The 17,397-nt window shown below is 46.8% G+C and overlaps 2 protein-coding genes across 3 annotated transcripts in view; one reads left to right on the forward strand and one right to left on the reverse strand.

Annotated features, from left to right (window-relative positions):
- Positions 1-1,469: 1,469 nt before the first annotated feature.
- CRIPTO (cripto, EGF-CFC family member) lies at positions 1,470-4,644 on the reverse strand. Its single transcript, XM_060308779.1, has 6 exons — positions 4,610-4,644; positions 3,765-3,817; positions 3,548-3,682; positions 2,975-3,089; positions 2,781-2,890; positions 1,470-1,582 (listed from the first exon to the last, which is right to left on the reverse strand). Exons 1-6 carry the CDS (start codon positions 4,642-4,644, stop codon positions 1,470-1,472), a joined length of 561 nt encoding a protein of 186 aa, XP_060164762.1.
- Positions 4,645-9,716: 5,072 nt separating this feature from the next.
- The window catches only part of LRRC2 (leucine rich repeat containing 2), a 41,714-nt gene continuing 34,033 nt past the window's right edge, over positions 9,717-17,397 (forward strand). The window contains exon 1 of one of the 2 annotated variants that reach the window (XM_030845287.3): positions 9,717-9,852. The gene's annotated coding sequence lies outside the window, so the exon portion shown is untranslated. Of the gene's footprint in view, positions 9,853-13,959; positions 14,250-17,397 lie in introns of those variants that run through there. The other variant, XM_060308273.1, reaches the window with a different exon arrangement.

The following is a 17,397-nucleotide window of genomic DNA, read 5'->3' on the forward strand; positions in this document are numbered from 1 at the left end:
GCCTATCCCATTTTCACCTTCTGTCATAGGACATTGAAAAAAAAATTCCACTCATTTGGAATTTTCCGTGGATCCAGCAGTACATAAATAACGGAAGCAAATCTTGTCCCTCACAGCAGAACACACACACTAAAGCCAGAAACAAAACTGGGCACCACTCTGAGCTCTTGGCGCTTCCAGATTCCTCAGTTTTAAGCCTGTTGTAGTCATCTCGTTCCATATGAAAACAAATATACGCCCTCACCGTGGAAAACAGAGAAGTGCAGAGGAAAAAATCCCACCACCTAGAAATAACCACAGTTCACACATTGGTCAACGTACTTCCCACTTTTACTGGGCAGACCAGATACATATTTTCAAAATGGGCTTTACAATGTACAGTTTTATCACCTGGCTTACAACTAAATATATTGTGAACATTTTCTCTTTTACCACTGTTAAAATAATTGCATAGTATGGAGAAATCATAATGTATTAAGCACTCTTAATAATACATTGAGGGAATTTAGATACAATTTTTTTTCAAGGACTTTATTCTCTTTCCAAATCCTTGAGAAAACAGGTGTCCTCATCTTATACAGCTTCCTACTGATAGAAACTTGCCCTTCAACTTAGCTTTTTAATCTGCTTCTCTGTACCATCTGATCAATCAAGTAATGCATTTTATTTTCTCAAATTTCTCATTTGCTCCCACTTTTCTACCTAGTCTCCCAGGGATACATACACATTTCCATTACTCCAGCATCCTGTCTCTCACCTCTGATGTCTGCCCCCTCCCTTCTCCTTTGCTCCCCTTACAAATGCTTCCTTTCCTTTCATTTTCAAGATACTTTTTAAAAAATTAATTTTATTTTATTTTTGGCTGCATTGGGTCTTCGTTGCGGTGCGCGGGCCTCTCATTGCGGTGGCTTCTCTTGTTGCGGAGCCCGGGTACTAGGCGTGCGGGCTTCAGTACTTGTGGCACCTGGGCTCAGTAGTTGTGGCGCACAGGCTTAGTTGCTCTGCGGCACGTGGGATCTTCCAGGACCAGGGCTTGAACCCGTGTCGCCTGCATTGGCAGGTGGATTCTTAACCACTGCGCCACCAGGGAAACCCTTAAGATACTATCTTAATTGATTCTGATCACAACTCTATTCAATGCTTTAGGCTCAGTTCCACATTGGGAGTAACCTTTAATAATCTGAAGATAGAATTCAATTGTTTAAAAGAAACTATTAATAAGCCCTTGGTAGAGTTACATGTACAGGACTTGGGAACAAAATATGGCTTTTTTTTTTTTTAAGTAGTTTTTTGGAGAGGGCAGGGAAGAGGAAAGTAGTTGGTACTTTAAGGAAATGTTAGGGACCATAGGGAAATCTATTCACCATTTCAAGACTACTAACAAATGATCATCTCTCAGTTGGGACATTGGAGAGACAGCCTTTAAAGGTCATGAAGCCTGCATGGCAAATGCTGCACACAAATGTGGGTTAATAATAACTTTGTATAGCAAGGCAGATGCCAGGTAGCATAAAAGCACATGCAGACAGCGCTAATTCTGGAGTCCCGGAAGCTGTGAGGTGCTCATCCGTCACATGGCCATCTGGAAGGTAGAGACACTTGGTCATTAAAGGAAATCCCTCGGGCACTTTATCCTGTTGGCAAACACGTGGCACATCTACACGAACCCAAAAGCAGTTAGGGCCCAAGATTTGATGAGTACAATGTGCTTATGGGATCAACAGTACCGATTATGTGCACTTAGACTCCCCTGAGAAAATATTGCGACAAACTGTTAACTTGATCTTCCCTGGATACATGCTCTCACACCTGGTAACCTACCCCAGCCGGTGACGCCTATAATTGCTGGCGTGTGGCAGAACTTGGTTAGGCTCTGATGCTAAGGAGACAGAACATTTTGCGTCCCGAGTTCCAGGGAGAAAATGTGGTCCCCACCTATCCAGCCATTCCACCCACACCTTCCAGTCACCTATCCTGGGCCTGATACCCAATGCAAAAGGAAAAGACAATCCCTGCCTGGATTGGGGTCCCATGTTGTACTCAAGGAAGCATTTGTTTTCATTTTCAATTTGTTGAACATTTTCAATTTCTGACACATGCAGGGTCAGAAGTAGGAGAGGTCTCTGAACTAAGGTGGCCCTAGAAATCTGGCTCAGGTTGGGGTAGGGAGCAAACCCTCTCCTCTTGTTCTCTTCTAGGTCCCTGCCCTTGTCATTGTTTTCCTCAAATCAGTAAAAATCAATGAGGTGAAAGGGTTATGAGACCAATCACCAGGGGGCGCCCTAGAGGGGCCTTTTAGGATCCCTGAAGAATTTCCTAAGAAAGGAGAGTGGGGTCAGTTCCTCTGGTGGAATTTAAGGGCAATAATTGGAGTTGGGTGCCCCCAACCCTGCTGTGGGGTGGGCACTGAGCTGCCCCCCTGGAGCCTGTCTGGGTCTCCCTGCCCAAAGAAAGGAACGCCAGAGAGTGTCTCTTCGTGTTTAAGAGGCCAAGTCTTTTCTTGTTTATTTGCCTCTATAGAATTTCACATACTGTAGAATGTCAAATAGACTTGAAATAACTCTCCACTTGAAAGGCAGCACGACTGGCCACATATTGAGGAAGTAAATATCAAGGACACCAGGGCGACCATCCCATCTGGAGTCCTTGATGCTTTTACAGGGAGAGCTCTGGCTGCCAGTCTTCAGCAAGCCATGAGGTAAGAGGAGAGACCCTGTTAATTAAGTGTCCACAGGCAACTAACTAACCTGAGAGGGCAAAAGGGGCAACCCTTTGCTTACCACAACCAGGTAGGAAAGGCTGAGGAAAGCAGCGGAACTGGCCGTGCCAGCATTTACACATGGAACACTTTCTGGGCAGCCAGGTGTCATGGGGCACAGATCCACAGTTCCTGAGGATGAACGGACATGCGGAGTTTAAATCCCCACCTCTCCTTCCCTCTCCTCTCCACCCCCAGCCCGTTTCAGTGGCTTACTCTTTGCGCATGTCATGCTCACAGTTCCGTCCATAGAAAGAGGGGGGGCAGGCACAAAAGGACCCCAGCATGCAGGTTCCCCCATTCAGACAGCAGGTTCTGTTTAGCTCCTTACCTGAAATGTAAGAAAAGTGGCTGAGAGGGTGGAAGGATTGAAAAACTGAATTCCCGTTAACCAAGGTTAATATGGCGGTAAGGACTTAATCTCCCCAAGTGTTGACAGATGTCTATAAACATTGTAAACCTAACAGAATAAGACTCTCCTTTTTAGTGTTCCTTTGGCCACCCGTGGTTTTGATCAGCGAAATCTTTTTTCATGCATAAGCCAGTGGTGGTACCTGGAGTCCCCAGCATGAAGTGGGATCAGGTGAGGGAAACTGCATTCTGCGGAGGTGAAGTACACAATGCCTCTCTGGCCCCCAGAATCAAAACCAGTCCAACTATTCATCTGCCCAGCTCCAGAACCAGGTACCCACTGTCTTAGGTGAAAGAGGGTCTAAAAGATACTCAGGAAACACGAGAAGGACCAGGATAGCAATACCGCACTGTAGATCTAAGGCAGGTACATCTTACTGTTCTGGATTCCCATGGATGGTACAAACTGGGAAGGCCGATGACGAATTGCAGGCTCCTCCCGGGACTGAAGGCCGTTGTCTCTGAAGGCCAGGTCTCCCTGTGATGGACGGGCAAGTTCACAGTGGCCCAATCCTGAATGACAAAATTAACTCCTTGCGTCTGTATTTCAGGCCACGTGAAAATTGCTAGTGATCAAAAAAGCAAAGTCTCTTACCAGTGACTAATCCCAGTTCAAATGCTCTGGAAAAGGCCAGGATCAAAATCATACTAGGAAGAGGAAATCAGACCTCCATTAGCAAAACAAAGCAAATAAAATCCCTTTGAATTAACACCTGGGTCTTCTCATCACAGGACCACAGACCGCTAGGGAGAAATTGTAGAGCACCACTTTCCTTTTTTTCTTTTTCCTTTCTTTTAAAATGGCTGATTAATTCACGTAACAACACAAAGAAAGATGATGAGAATAAAGTCCACCTAATCTCCAACTCTTTCCAATACGTGTTATTACTTCTTAGGCTGTGTCCTCATACGCACATAATTTTAAGTAGGTATAAATCTTTTATCTTCTATTTCACATGTTTTTTTCTCCTGCATATAGTTTTCATATAGGAATTTTAAATGCCTGGATGACATTCTATGTAATTTATGAATTCCATTTTACAAACTATTTCATTTAAACCAGTCATTTAAAAGATGTTCAAGGTTTAAAAAAATTTCCCATTATTCTTAACGGTTCCCAAATATTGAAAACCTGCCTATACCTTTAACCTTCTCAGAAGCAGATTCTTAATTTCGTTGTAATATTGACCTTTTCTAACAAGAGAGTAGGAAAACATTAGTCATTTCAGAGGCAGAGCCAGTGACCTGTTTGAAGATGTTAAAAGCCAATAGCAAAGGTGGATGCAACTTTAAGTTCCAGGTCTTTTGGAAAAACAGCGGCACTGTTGGCAGCTCTTTAAGGTTTGAACGAGATGAAGTCAAACAACAGAGAGGTGCAGGACATGTTTCCTAAGCTGGGAAACTAGTAATCAAAAGCTCACGCTCAAGATTGGTTCATACCTGGAAGAAAAGCGCTCCATCTTTCTTTGGTCCATGGCTCCTAACAATTTAGAAAGAAAAAGATATTAGGCTGGCTTTAATTCACAGCCATTGCCAAAACACCCAAAGGAAAACGTTAATTTCTTGAAGTGAAAAATGGGCATTTAAGGAGAAAAATATCCCAGATGAGAAATATGGTCTCCCCAGAAGGTCTCAGAAGCAGGAGCCAGGATGCCGGAAGAAACTGGGGGGTTCCTCAGACAGGTCGGTCCTAATAAACGCTTTGAATAAAACCTTCAGGGAGATTCTCCTTCCTCAGCCACAAGCCCCCGGGTGGCGGGGACAGCCCTCCGGTGGGCGGGGAGGCGGAGGCCCGTGCGCATTACAATGCCGAAACACTCGGGGGTGGAGGTGAGAGGCGGTGAAGCCAAACAAAGAGAATGGAAAAGGCCATTATTGTAAAACTGTTGTTAATTAGCCCTAATGTCTCTATCACTAGTTTCGAGTTAAAAAGATCAGATTTACTCTTTGAAAGAAAGAAGAAAAAAAAAGCAAACCAATTACTCTTAACGGGGTGGTGATTCCAAGTTGGAGGAGTGGTGGAAAGTATTGCTGTAATCGGGAAAACCTGAACACCAGGTATGGGTCTCCCAAGGCGTTTGATATTTTATTGAAAAGTTTTATTTCCCGCAAATTTGCTTTCATCTTTGGTTTTCCAAGAACGGTGTGTTGAGCCCGTGCTCCGCCCCAGGCAGACTCAGGTGGTCGAGAAGGGTGCGTCTCAGCGGGCGGGACGGAAAGGCGAGGAAGCAGGTGGTCCAAACAGAAGTTCAGGGTCAGGAGGGGGGTTCCTGCCCTCGCAGGAGTGAGTGGGTGTAAATTCCAGGCGCACCTGAATTTGCAAGCGAGACTGGAAGGAAGCGGAGCCGGCGCCAGGGGTGGGGTGTGGGGCGAGGGGAGGCGGGCAGCGAGTGTGCGTCGAGGGCCTGCGCCTTCTTGGTGGCCTGCGCATCGGGGTGCCAGGCCTGCTCTAGGAAAATGTTCTGGAAACATGGCAGTCCGGCCTGGGAGGCCATTTCAGCCTTGCCACTGGGTTTCACTGCATTTTAACAGTCTCCCAGCACCCACAGTGTGGCCTCTTCCATCCCTTCTCCGCCCTGCCCCCAACAACACGGGAATTAACCCCAGATTCAGCTGTGTCCCCTGTTACGCTGTAAGCCTTTATTTGGTGGTTCCCTGAAGCCCCAGACGCTGCTGCTGGAGAGGCATGTCACTTAGCCCATGGCCTCTAGAAACCAAGCAGGACCCTGAGGGGCCCTCCCAGGTACAAAAAGCCCCTCCATGTCCCTTGTCTCCTGTTGAGTCACAGAGGAGCAGGCTCAAGCAGCTAATGATTAGGACAATAGAGTCACAGAATCTTCAGTTCCTCCCTGAAGGACACAGTGTCTGATGCACATTCCTGAGCTGTGTTGCAGATACTATAACTGCCACCAGAGGGAAAAAGCTAACTGCATGATGACCAGACTGTAGCCATGACATGAGCTGCTCTGTCTTGAGCAGCACTGAATCTATGGCTAGCACAATTCCAAGAACTGGCCTCAAGAGAATGGGAAAAAACTGACCCTGGAGTTGAAGATTAACTGTGCTTAAAACAATCAAGATGACGGTGACACAACCTGGCTCCAACAGATCTTAGCCCACCATACTCCCCTATTTCAAGGTGGATGGGATTGGTTTATGAACCTATTTTCTTGGATTCCCTCTGGGATTAGGTCAATGCTTGAAGGAATCCTTAAATTGGGATTTTATCTTCTAGTCAAGGGATCATAATTGGCACGCCAGCTCTTTGCAAAACAGTTACTTAAAACGTTAGTAATGAGATGCCTCTTTTGGAGTCTCAACAGGCACGTAAGGGAACCAAAGAATATTTCTTACACCATGTCAGATCCTTCCACTCTAAGAATCCTTCGTCGCCCATGCTCAGCTTGAAGTTACAGAGACGTCTTCACCCCTTTTCCCTAGACATGGAAAGAAAATCCGGCAGTGGGGATTGTAACTGAGGAAATGAGACTGTAACTAGGGACTGTCAGCAACTCAGCATTGTTCCAAATCTATTTCTTTCTCCTTTTTTTGCCACACCACAAGGCTGGTGGGATCTTAGTTCCCCGACCAGGGATCAAACCCATGACCCCGACAGTGGAACCATGTAGTCCTAACCACTGGACTAACAGGGAATTCCCCCCAATATATTTCTTAATTATTACTATGCCTGACTTCTACCATTAGCTTAGCTTAGCTTGCCGCTGATGGAGAAACTGCTTGCTGCTTGATGTGTATCGAGATTGAGGATTAGTTTTTCTATAGACTTCACCCTTGTTCCTTATTCTCCAGGACTAAGTGACCAAAAATTTATGGGTCAGATAACGTTCCAACCACAATCGAGACCTGACGGCTACTTGGAACCGCGTGATGGAGACAATCATCTCTGAAAATAGAAGACTGACCCCTCCCCTGCACGTAACCCTTTTCCCTCTTTTCCCAAGCAAAACCTGGGGGTTTGGGTCTTTGTGACATGAGTCTACCATCTCCCCAGGGTTGCTGGCTTCCTCAGTAAGGCTATCTTTCCTTTTACCCAACACTTGTCTTGCAGTACTGGACTCTTGAGCAAAGAGTCTCTTGGGAAAGAGACTCTTGGGGAAGAGGCAGGGATTTCCAGGAGTTGGGCCACCGCCCACATTTTGGGCTTTTATGGTCAGCCTTGGAACTGTCATGGCGCCTGTGGGTGTGCCATTTAGCATATGCTAATATATTACAATGAGTGCATAATGAGCTCAAGGTCTACCGGGAGTCAAATCTTCCACCATCTTGGGCCTGGTCAGCTCTAACCAGTTTTTTTTTTTTGTTTTTTTTTAACATCTTTATTGGATTATAATTGCTTTACAATGTTGTGTTAGTTTCTGCTGTATAACAAAGTGAAGCGGCTATACATATATCCCCATATCCCCTCCCTCTTGCATCTCCCTCCCACCCCTCTAGGTGGTCACCAAGCACTGAGCTGATCTCTCTGTGCTCTGCAGCTGCTTCCCACTAGCTATCTATTTTACATTTGGTAGTAGAGAGAGTCCATGCTACTCTCTCACTTCGTCCCAGCTTACCCTTCCCCCTCCCTGTGACCTCAAGTCCATTCTCTACATCTTTATCTAACCAGTGTTTGTCGTCTCCAGTTTTTCTCAACCACTGTGTTATTCTTGAAAGGTTGTGCCCTGCCCCCTTCCCTCCTGTTTCAGTTCTCTTGTCACCCATCTCTGTCCATTGGATTTACACCGTGGCAAAATGAATTGGCAGCAGCATCTGAAGCCATTTCAGCATCCGTGTCTACCTCTGTGAAGGCAACAGGTCCACAGGTGCTAAAGAAGAGCTGTTATTTGCTTCTACACCTGCATCTTGGGAGAATTAAACTTTAAATTATATTTAGTGGGAGGTAGGTCCCCATCAAAGCAATGGTGGGATGCGATGCAGCCCATTTACTTATAGCTGGTAGCATTTTTACTCCACAGCAGCTCACTAATTCCTGCTGTGCTTCAACTCCCTGTGTGGCCTTTCAACTTGTTAAAAAGCTTCAAGTGTCACGCTGAGATTCAGAGAGAATGGGGAACTTGGCCTGCAGCTCTAGAAGCTGGATGTGGGGAAGGCCAGTGCAGAGGAGAAAGCTAATCACCCAACCCCAGGAGTTGCACGGAGGCTTAAAGAAAGTACAGTACATTCTTAGTACACTTTGTGCTTCACAGTCCTCAACAATCCGGTGTGCTAAGTAGATAACAGCATTGGCAATACTAGTCTCATTTTATGGATGAACCAAAGAATCCCATCTGTGGACTTAAATGTCTTTTTCCACAGAGGCTGGGCAGGTCTGTGGCAGAACTGGCAGCAGGACACCACCCCTGCATTGACACTTCCTTATTTAAAGGGGCTCTTGTGGAACTTTTAGGACTTGAATTAGGATCCCTGGAAATCACCTCCCCACTTTCAGGAGGGAACCAAGGCCCCGAGTCTGCATGGCTGGTGTGTTCAGCCTGCAGCCCACACAGAATCTCTGTGTACCCAAAGACTGGAACTCACTGAAAAGATCTGCATTCCCCACGGGTACAGAGGCCAAAGAAAGTCAAGTGTATGCACTAGACAGAATCTGGGCAAAGTTTTGAGTTAGGAAGAAATGAGGGGGAGGGGAGGGCAGAGGTGCCTGAGTGGCCAGACATTTGCTATCGGGCTGGCGGCCCGCAGACTGTTCATTCAACAAGTACTTAATGAGTCTACTATGTTACCGGTCAAGGGCTAGGCTCTGGGGACACAGTGGTGAGAGGTGGCCCCACTGCGTAGTAGGGGGGATAAAGGACGATAATCAGTGATTGTAGTTGTGTGGCTGTGTCTGGGTGGGGAGTTGATTGGTGACCCTGGGACGGCCACTGGACACCTCTGCTCGGTCACTGCCGACTGACAGATGCCACCCAGCATCTGGCCAGTGAGTACTGTGTTAGAGACCCACGGAGGGCCTGGGGATGGGAGACCCTGGAATGGGGGCCACCTCCTCCCTTATGGAGGGCACTGACAAACAAATGGTCTTGGTCTCAGGACGGTTCAGTATCGCCCTCTTGTTGTCAAACCCAAGTTCGTGTGCCAATGCACAAAGGGGCCAAACAGACCGAAACATGCATTGGGCACACGAACTTGGCTTCGACAACTCTGAGCTGTCCTGTGTTAAACACTGGGGCAAGAGAGACAGAGTTGTATGTGTTTAAAATATACAAGTAAGAATTTGCCTTAAAACCATCCTACCAACCAAGAATAGTCGAAACAAAACATCGTAGTCAAAAGAGAAACTTCCAGTGTCTGTCTCAAATTCAAGGAAGAAAACACATTTGGAGGTAGGATAGTTTTAAAAAGCCAATTCGAACATTTCAGTGGTCGAGACCATTTAGAATTAACCCCCAACTGAATAGTTAATAAACAGAGCAGCCATTTCTGCAGCACAATGAGGAGGTTTTAAGGTCAAAGCCTACTCTTATCATACGATTCCTAGGGGCACGTTGTGTCTTACTTCTGTCATTTTCCCCTCAGGCCAGAAGATGGGGGAGAGCGGCAAGCCAGGCTGGGGAATTTCTCCAGCTGAGGAATGCGAGGCCTCTTATCCCACCAAGCTCAGCGCCCAACAGCTTCTGATAAAACTCAAGTAACTGTCAGAAGTGGAGCCCTCGCCCGTTCATCAAGTAAATGGCTTTCTGTTTTCACCATTTAACAAACAGCCACTGGAAACCTATTCTGTATTTGCTACAGACCTCTGTGTGGGGTTTAGAAGAATAGATTCTTGCTCTCAAAAATCTTCAAACTCAGTAGGGAAGACTGCTCAAACGAGCCATTTTAGAGCTATACTGTTACAGAAATTGGGTAAGAGGGACAGAGAAGGGCTTAAGAGGGGACTTCATTTGTGTATGTGTGTGCAGGGGGTGGGGACTGTATCATATGAATTTCTATGTAGACGTATCATAAACTGTCTTATCAGGAATCACTTGGTGTGTTTCTGTGTTCTGCAGTGAACTCCCTTATATGTATATCCTGGTGATTGCTTGGGAATATATCTAGCCGATAAACTTCTGGCACTGGAACTGCTTGGTTAAAGGGGGGACATTTCCAAATTATTTTCCAGGAAGGCAGCACCGGTGTCCTGTCCCTCCCTTCTCCTCCCTTCCACACAGATCCTGCAGGTCCTTACCAGCTGGCTGCAGCAAGCGTCTGAATTTTTGCCAATTCTATATGTGAAGATAGTATCCTGTTGTTGTTTGGATTTGCAGTTATGTTTACTGGATGCTTGTATTTCTTTTTCTAGGGACTGGCAGGTGGTTCTTAGAGGGAACTTGAACTGGAGTTTCCCTCATTTTGTCAACACTGTGGTAAATTGCTGGTTTTCTTGTCTTTCACCAGCCCCTCCCCCTATGCCTTATCCCTCAGACTAGGAGATCCAGAAACCTGGTCTTCTGGAAATCTCGCTTCCCCAGCCTCTAGTGCAGTGTTTGCCTGTGCTGGTTTCCTTTTGGCTAAATCTTATACCATCTGCCACATTTGTGGCTGACTCAGCATTACATTTCAGCCTTACTTTCTAAAAGGGAAGGTGAGGCGGGCGTGGACTAGGTCTTTGAGAAGCTCCAAAGGAAAACAAATTGCGCCTCCTAGCCTGAGCCAGGAAATACAACAAAGAACACTCCCTCCCCGCAACAGTAAAGGGGGAAAAAAGTCAATCCTAAGTACTCCAAGCAGTGCCAAATTCTGGGCAACTTATTCAAGAGAGTTCACCGTATACAAGATGAGATAGTCCTGATGTATTTACTGGAAACCATGGTAGGGTAGGGGATTCTGATTTAGACTTTTAGACATGACTATAGTTTAGAATTCTCACCAAAATTTTTTTCCTTCCAATCTAATTCAACAAATATCTACTGACCAGCTATATGTGCTGAGCATATTGGGAGAGACAGTGATCTCCAAGATTGGGCTTCTGCTCCCTTTCCCCTTCCCCCTAGATAAGATGAGCCCAGTAATCTATGCCAAGTGCCATTTTAGTGTTATGAAAAAACTGTTGATGGGGAAGGAGCAGTCACTTCCTGATCCCTGCTGACCAGGTCAAGGTCAGTGGCCCCTGACAGACAAATGGATGGGCAGACAGACTTCTTGGAGTGAGACTTGGGAAGGCAAGCTGGGGTCCCACTTGGTTTCACAAGACCTGGAGGATCTCATTTTAAAGTGCTTCTTAAGTGGATTTTGTATCTGATTGCATTCAGGCATTCTTCACAGCTCTTAATGGTTTTGAAATGGATGAAATGCAAGTGGAGGGATGAGGGAGGCCAAAGTGCAAAACCCAAGCTGTGTCAGAGATGGGTTAAGGTGCTCCAGGGAGAAGATTTCCTGTATGCAAATGACCCTGGACCCTTTGAAGTGCACCCCACTCTGGAAACTCTGGAAACCAGGTATTTACTTGGAAGAAAGCTTTGTGGTGCGTGTGACTCAATGTTCCAACAGGAATCCTAGACTCAGAGTGGCTGTGAGAAAGCATTCAGTCCCCTGTGGGTATCTGGGTGAGCTTGTGTGTGGAACCCCTTTGGATGTGAGGCAAACATTATACACCTCCCCATGGAGAAGCTGGAGCTGTGGTCTTTGGACTGCGTTTCATGAGTTTACAAGCCCAGCTGGAACTGAATTGCATAAAAAAGTGTTGAGCTCTAAGAAAGTGGCCAGGGTTGGTAATAATAAGGCTGTTAGGAGTTGGGCTGCTTCCAGCTGTAAGGGGACACTGGGATGTGAAGACTGCAGGGCACAATCCTACCTGCTGCCCCTTGGGAGCTCAGAAACTGGAAGGTCTTTCTGGACACACTTAGCCCAGCGATACAACAATCTGCACAGAGTGAGTTTAATGCAATAATAATTCCTTGCATGAACATGGTACCTTTTGTATTTTAAAATATTTCCTGGTTCACATCCCTGCCTGTGAATCAGAAACAACAACTCCTGTGGAGCATGCTGAAAATATCGACCCCTGGACCCCTGTCCCAGACTTACTGAGTCAGAACTTCTGAGGGGCAGAGGGGTCTATCCAGGCCATGCCAGTGAGAAGCCAGTCCTCGGTATCACTGCACCAGACTATGCTAATTCTAGATCCTTGCCACTCACAATATGGTCTCTGGACCAGCAACTTCCACATCACCTGGAACTTGTTAGAGATACAGACTCTCAGCCCTTCTCTGGCCTCTTGCAGCCAACTCAGCATTTTAGTAAGGTCCTGGGTGGTTTGGGTGGAGGGTTGCCATGTAAAATACAGGCCACTCACTTATATTTAAATTTCAGAGAAACAACAAATAATTTTTTAGTATGACTCATGTAGTATTTGAGACACATATTAAAAAATTATTTGTTATTTATCTGAAATTCAAATGTAACTGAAAGTTATTTTCATTTGCTAACTTTCTCGATCCTGTTGAGTGCACATCATTATAGTATGATGACTATGGCCTGTTCCTCCAATCAGCATCATAAAGGCATCCCATTGTATTTTTTTTTAATTTTTATTTTTATTTATTTATTTTTGGCTGTGTTGGGTCTTCGTTGCTGCGCGCAGGCTTTCTCTAGTTGCGGTGAGCGGGGGCCACTCTTTGTTGCGGTGTGCAGGCTTCTCATTGTGTTGGCTTCTCTTGTTGCGGAGCATGGGCTCTAGGCGCATGGGCTTCAGTAGTTGTGGCTTACGGGCTCAGTAGTTGTGGCTTGCAGGCTCTAGAGCGCAGGCTCAGTAGTTGTGGCGCACGGGCTTAGTTGCTCCAAGGCATGTGGGATCTTCCCGAACCAGGGCTCGAACCTGTGTTCCCTGCATTGGCAGGTGGATTCTTAACCACTGCACCACCAGGGAAGCCCAATCCCATTGTATTCTGAATGCATTTGTGGGAAAAAAATTTTTCCACTTAAATATGATTAAGCTTTTGAATGTTTCTCTCTCTTATAAATTGAAATGGTATTCAAGTAGAATGTGAACTGAAACTGCTTTTTCAATTTATATTCTTTAGTTGAGGATACCAGAAAAAAAAAGAAAACAAAATGCAAACTAAACATTAATTACTAACTAGGTAACTTACATTATTTATCAAAAGAGAAACATAATATGAAAATTCTATCCTAAGTAATAAAAAGCACATCTAACATTTTAGAGGTACGATTCAATATAGTCACAAAGATTAATTTGAGCCCCACTAACTTAGTATACAATTAAAAATGGTAATTTAATTAAAATGTCAACAAACAGAAAATGTTCCATTATGGAAATAGTCCTTCAGAAATCAAACTATTTTGTAATTAGAGTTATTATGTATATATTAGACAAAAGGCATTTTTCTGTTTTAGGGTGAAGGTGTATGAGGAACTGTGGCCGTGAAGGGGCACCAAGGGGTTGTGTAGGCACGATTGCTGCTTGTTAACTGTCATGTTGTCCCACTGTTGGATATCAGGAAAACATATTCGCCGAAATAGTAAAATCTCTAAAGAGAACCTAAACTCACATATGTTTTAGGAAATTAATTTCTTAAATTAAATAAAATTAAGAAAAAAATGTAAGGATGAAATCAAAACCTTGGACATCTGCTTCAAATACTGAAAAAAAAAATTACATTTCCTTGGTCGTATGGCTTTCTCATCCTGCTTTCAGTTTGGTTTCCAGCTTAGCGGGCTAAGAATATGTCACCCTTTGCCTTCTCTGACCTGTTTTTTTTTTAGCACACTTCAGGATGTCCAATGTTGAAAGGCCCCCCGCCACCTACAGGGAGGTGCAGATAATCCCGGGTTATATGGCTCAGCTTGGCCGGCACATCGTTTACGCTGTGACAAGCCCTCCCCGCCCAAGTCTGTTTTGTCTCATGCTGGGCTGAGTCACATAGAATAGATAGATAGTTTATCAGCACATGTCCTACAGATCATATTATCAGCCTACAAACATAGCCCATTAGCGCACAAGCCGGGAAGCTGGGGCAGTTGGAGCGCTTCTGGCCCCAGTGTGTCGCTGCTGCGGAGTAAACAGGCTCGGATTCCACTCGGCAGGCAGCGGCAGGGGCTCCGGGCTGCAGCCCATTCACGGGTAGGTGGGCGTGGGGGGTGGGTGCGCGGCTGCTCCTGAAACTGGGGGATTGTGGGGAAGGCGAGGGTAGGGGCATGGGGCACCTGTGGAGGGGGCGGGGGACAGTGCTTCCTTGTCTATGTCTGTGCCTGCTGTGCTGAGGCTTGACGGGGGTGAACCTCCCAAACGAACACGGATTGAGGATTATGCAGGGCCTGGAATTGAATGCGGAAGGAGAGCCTGCGAGTGGGCAGGTCTAGGTAGCCGGTCTGCTGCTGTGGCCGGGTCTCCACACTCCGGCTCTTGTTAGTGGGTTACTCTCAGCATCACCCTTGTTCCCAAGGCTGAGCTCAAAACTTTCTGGTCCACAGTGCTGTCCAGGGGTGATAAATCAACTCTGTTTGTGCTTCTTCAGTGCCCTGAAAGGGATGATTGACATCTGGCCGGGGAAGTCTGTCCTCCAGGAGAGGCGTGGGGGTGAGGGTGGGAGAGTGATTAGAACCCGGAAGAGAATTGTCTGGTTTTGTAAGCAGTTTGACTGTGCTGGTGGCTCTTCTTTTATACTTACATACATATACATATATATTTGGGGGGGGGGCTACGTTGGGTCTTCATTGCTGAGCACGGGCTTTCTCTAGTTGCCACGAGCAGGTGCTACTCTTTTTTGCTGTGCACGGGCTTCTCATTGCGGTGGCTTCTCTTTGTTGCAGAGCACAGGCTCTAGACACGCGGGCTTCAGTAGTTGTGGTTCGTGGGCTCTAGAGCGCAGGCTCAGTAATTGTGGCGCACGGGCTTAGTTGCTCTGCCACAGGCGGGATCATCCCGGACCAGGGCTCTAATCCGTGTCCCCTGCATTGGCAGGTGGATTCTTAACCACTGCGTGGCGGCTCTTCTGATGGACCAAATCCTCTCCCATAACTTAGGAGCTGGGTGTTCTCCCATAGAACCTCTGTAACCATACCTGATAGAGAAAAATCCCCAGATGCTCATGTACCTTTTGTTCTTATCTTATATATAACTGGGAACAATGTCTGTCTTAATTTCTTTTTTTTCTTTAAATAACTGACATTTTTTGAGGTTTACTAGGTGCCAGGTACTGTCTTAAGCACGTGACACAAATTATCACGCGTGATCCTTCCACTAATCCTATGAGCTCAGTGCTGCTGTCGCACCGTGTCCAGATGAGAACACCGAGGTTCAGAGAGGTTAGGTAGCCGTCTCAGGGACATGCAGCAGTAGGTGGGGGAGGCAGGACTCCAGCCCTGAGACTGTCCTGACCCTGAGACTGTCCTCTTAATCCTGTCTGGAGCCTCTGCCTCCCTTGGCCAGATTTTCTAGTTTAACAAATTACCGTAAAATAACGTGTGTCCCCAGGGGAACACTGATCAGGTGACATAAAATGTAATTTAATTTAGAATTTGGCAGAAATGTTGTGACTACTGTGACTGACCTCACTTGAATATTTACCCTCTATTTCCCCCACTGTTTCTATCAGAAATCTCACTCTGTTCCAACTCTGGGGTCCAGGCAGTGGCCTTATGTGAGGATAGAAAGGAATTTGTGGGCCATTAAAGCCCCTGGTCTGTCATATTATTATTATTATTATTTTTTGTCATATTATTGCCTCCACTGTACCTTGGTGTCACCAGAAGTTCCCATTGGTTACAGTCATTCCCCTGGATCCAGCAAGGCTGGTGATAGGTGTCTTCTGCACCTGGCGGATACACCTGGAAAATGCTGTGGAAGGCCTGGAGCTGGTCAGTCCAAAGGGAAGACGGATCTGGGGGGCTCTAAGGGGCAGGTGGGGAGGAGGGGAGCCAGGCCTCTCTCCCCATGGCTGGTCCAGGTGACCCCCCGGCACCAGCTCCATGCCCTTCTCCCCTCACCCCCTCTGCTGCTGTCCCCCTCCCAGCCTCGCAGAGGGAGAACCAAGGATGGCTTGGCACCTGTATCGTGGACTTTGTTGAGTCTCCTCCCGGACTCTCCCAGGGCCTTCACACCTCAAATTCTCTGAGATATAAGCCCTGTACCCCACCCCCGCCCTCTTCCAGCCCAGCCTGTCATTTGACAAGAAGTGAGAGGACTAGGTGACCAGAAAGTCCCCCCTCCCACCTGGAACCCTGGCATATGATTTTAAGTGGAGACTAGTGTTCTGCTGCCAAAGGATGTGTTTTTCCAGTCATGTCCTCTGGCTCGGGATCGCAGCTGGTTCTGTAAAGTGATTCTGATATATCTGTCTTGGGGAGGGAGCATGGAAAACTATTCGATCAAACCCAGAAGAGTGGTCCTTTCGCCTTCCTCACAGTCCCGGCAGGACTCTCCCTGACCCCCTACTCCCACCCCCATCACGCACTGGAGGGCATCTCTCCTCTTCTGGCTTGCACAGCCGCTCCTTCAGTCTCTGTTGTCGAATCCACATGCTGCATTGAAATGTATCCCTTTAAACATCTGTCCGCCCCTCCAGATTGAGAGCTCAGAGGCAAGGACATTCATCTTTCTGCATTTAATGAGTGTCCCCAGATGTCAGTTCTTTAGGGTTCCTGGGAATCAAAGAACAGAAATACATACCAAGTAAACGGGCTCCATACCCAGGATTTCTGGGTTGAGGCTCAGAAGTGGGAGCCTGGCGTCTGTTGCTGAGTGACCTAGTGTCGGTGGCTGACTTGAGGGGCCAGGCTCTGAGCCCAAGTCTGGGGCCCCTCAGGTGGTTGCTCCCGTCAGGAAACCGTGGTTCCGTCCATGGACAGATAAAGTATAATTAGACAAATGGTCAAATGATTCAACTTGTATTATGTGCTGTGAAGTAAGTAAGCAACAGTCTGAGAGAGAGAGTAGCAGGAGGCTCTACCTTAGATGAAGAGACAGGGGAGGCCACGCTGAGGAGGGAACGCAGAAGTTGAATTCAGGGGTGTCAGGGTGGGGAGAGTCGTGTGAATGGGGGGAACGTCTAGGCAGAGGGAGCAGCGTTTGCAGGGTCTGAGGTGGGAAGAAGCAGGTGGTGGACGGGCCTGGAGGAGGAGAGCAGTGGGGGTGAGTGGGAGGGGCTGTCTGAGGGCAGGTCGTGCCAGGGTCTTACTGGGCCCTGTGAGGGGCTGGGATCTCCCTCTCATTCCAAAGGGAAGTCTCTGGAGGACTTGGGCCAGGTGGCAGCATGATCCAGTTCTCTTTG

This window comes from Globicephala melas, chromosome 11 (assembly GCF_963455315.2).
Source record: "Globicephala melas chromosome 11, mGloMel1.2, whole genome shotgun sequence".
NCBI classification, from domain to species: Eukaryota; Metazoa; Chordata; class Mammalia; order Artiodactyla; family Delphinidae; genus Globicephala; species Globicephala melas.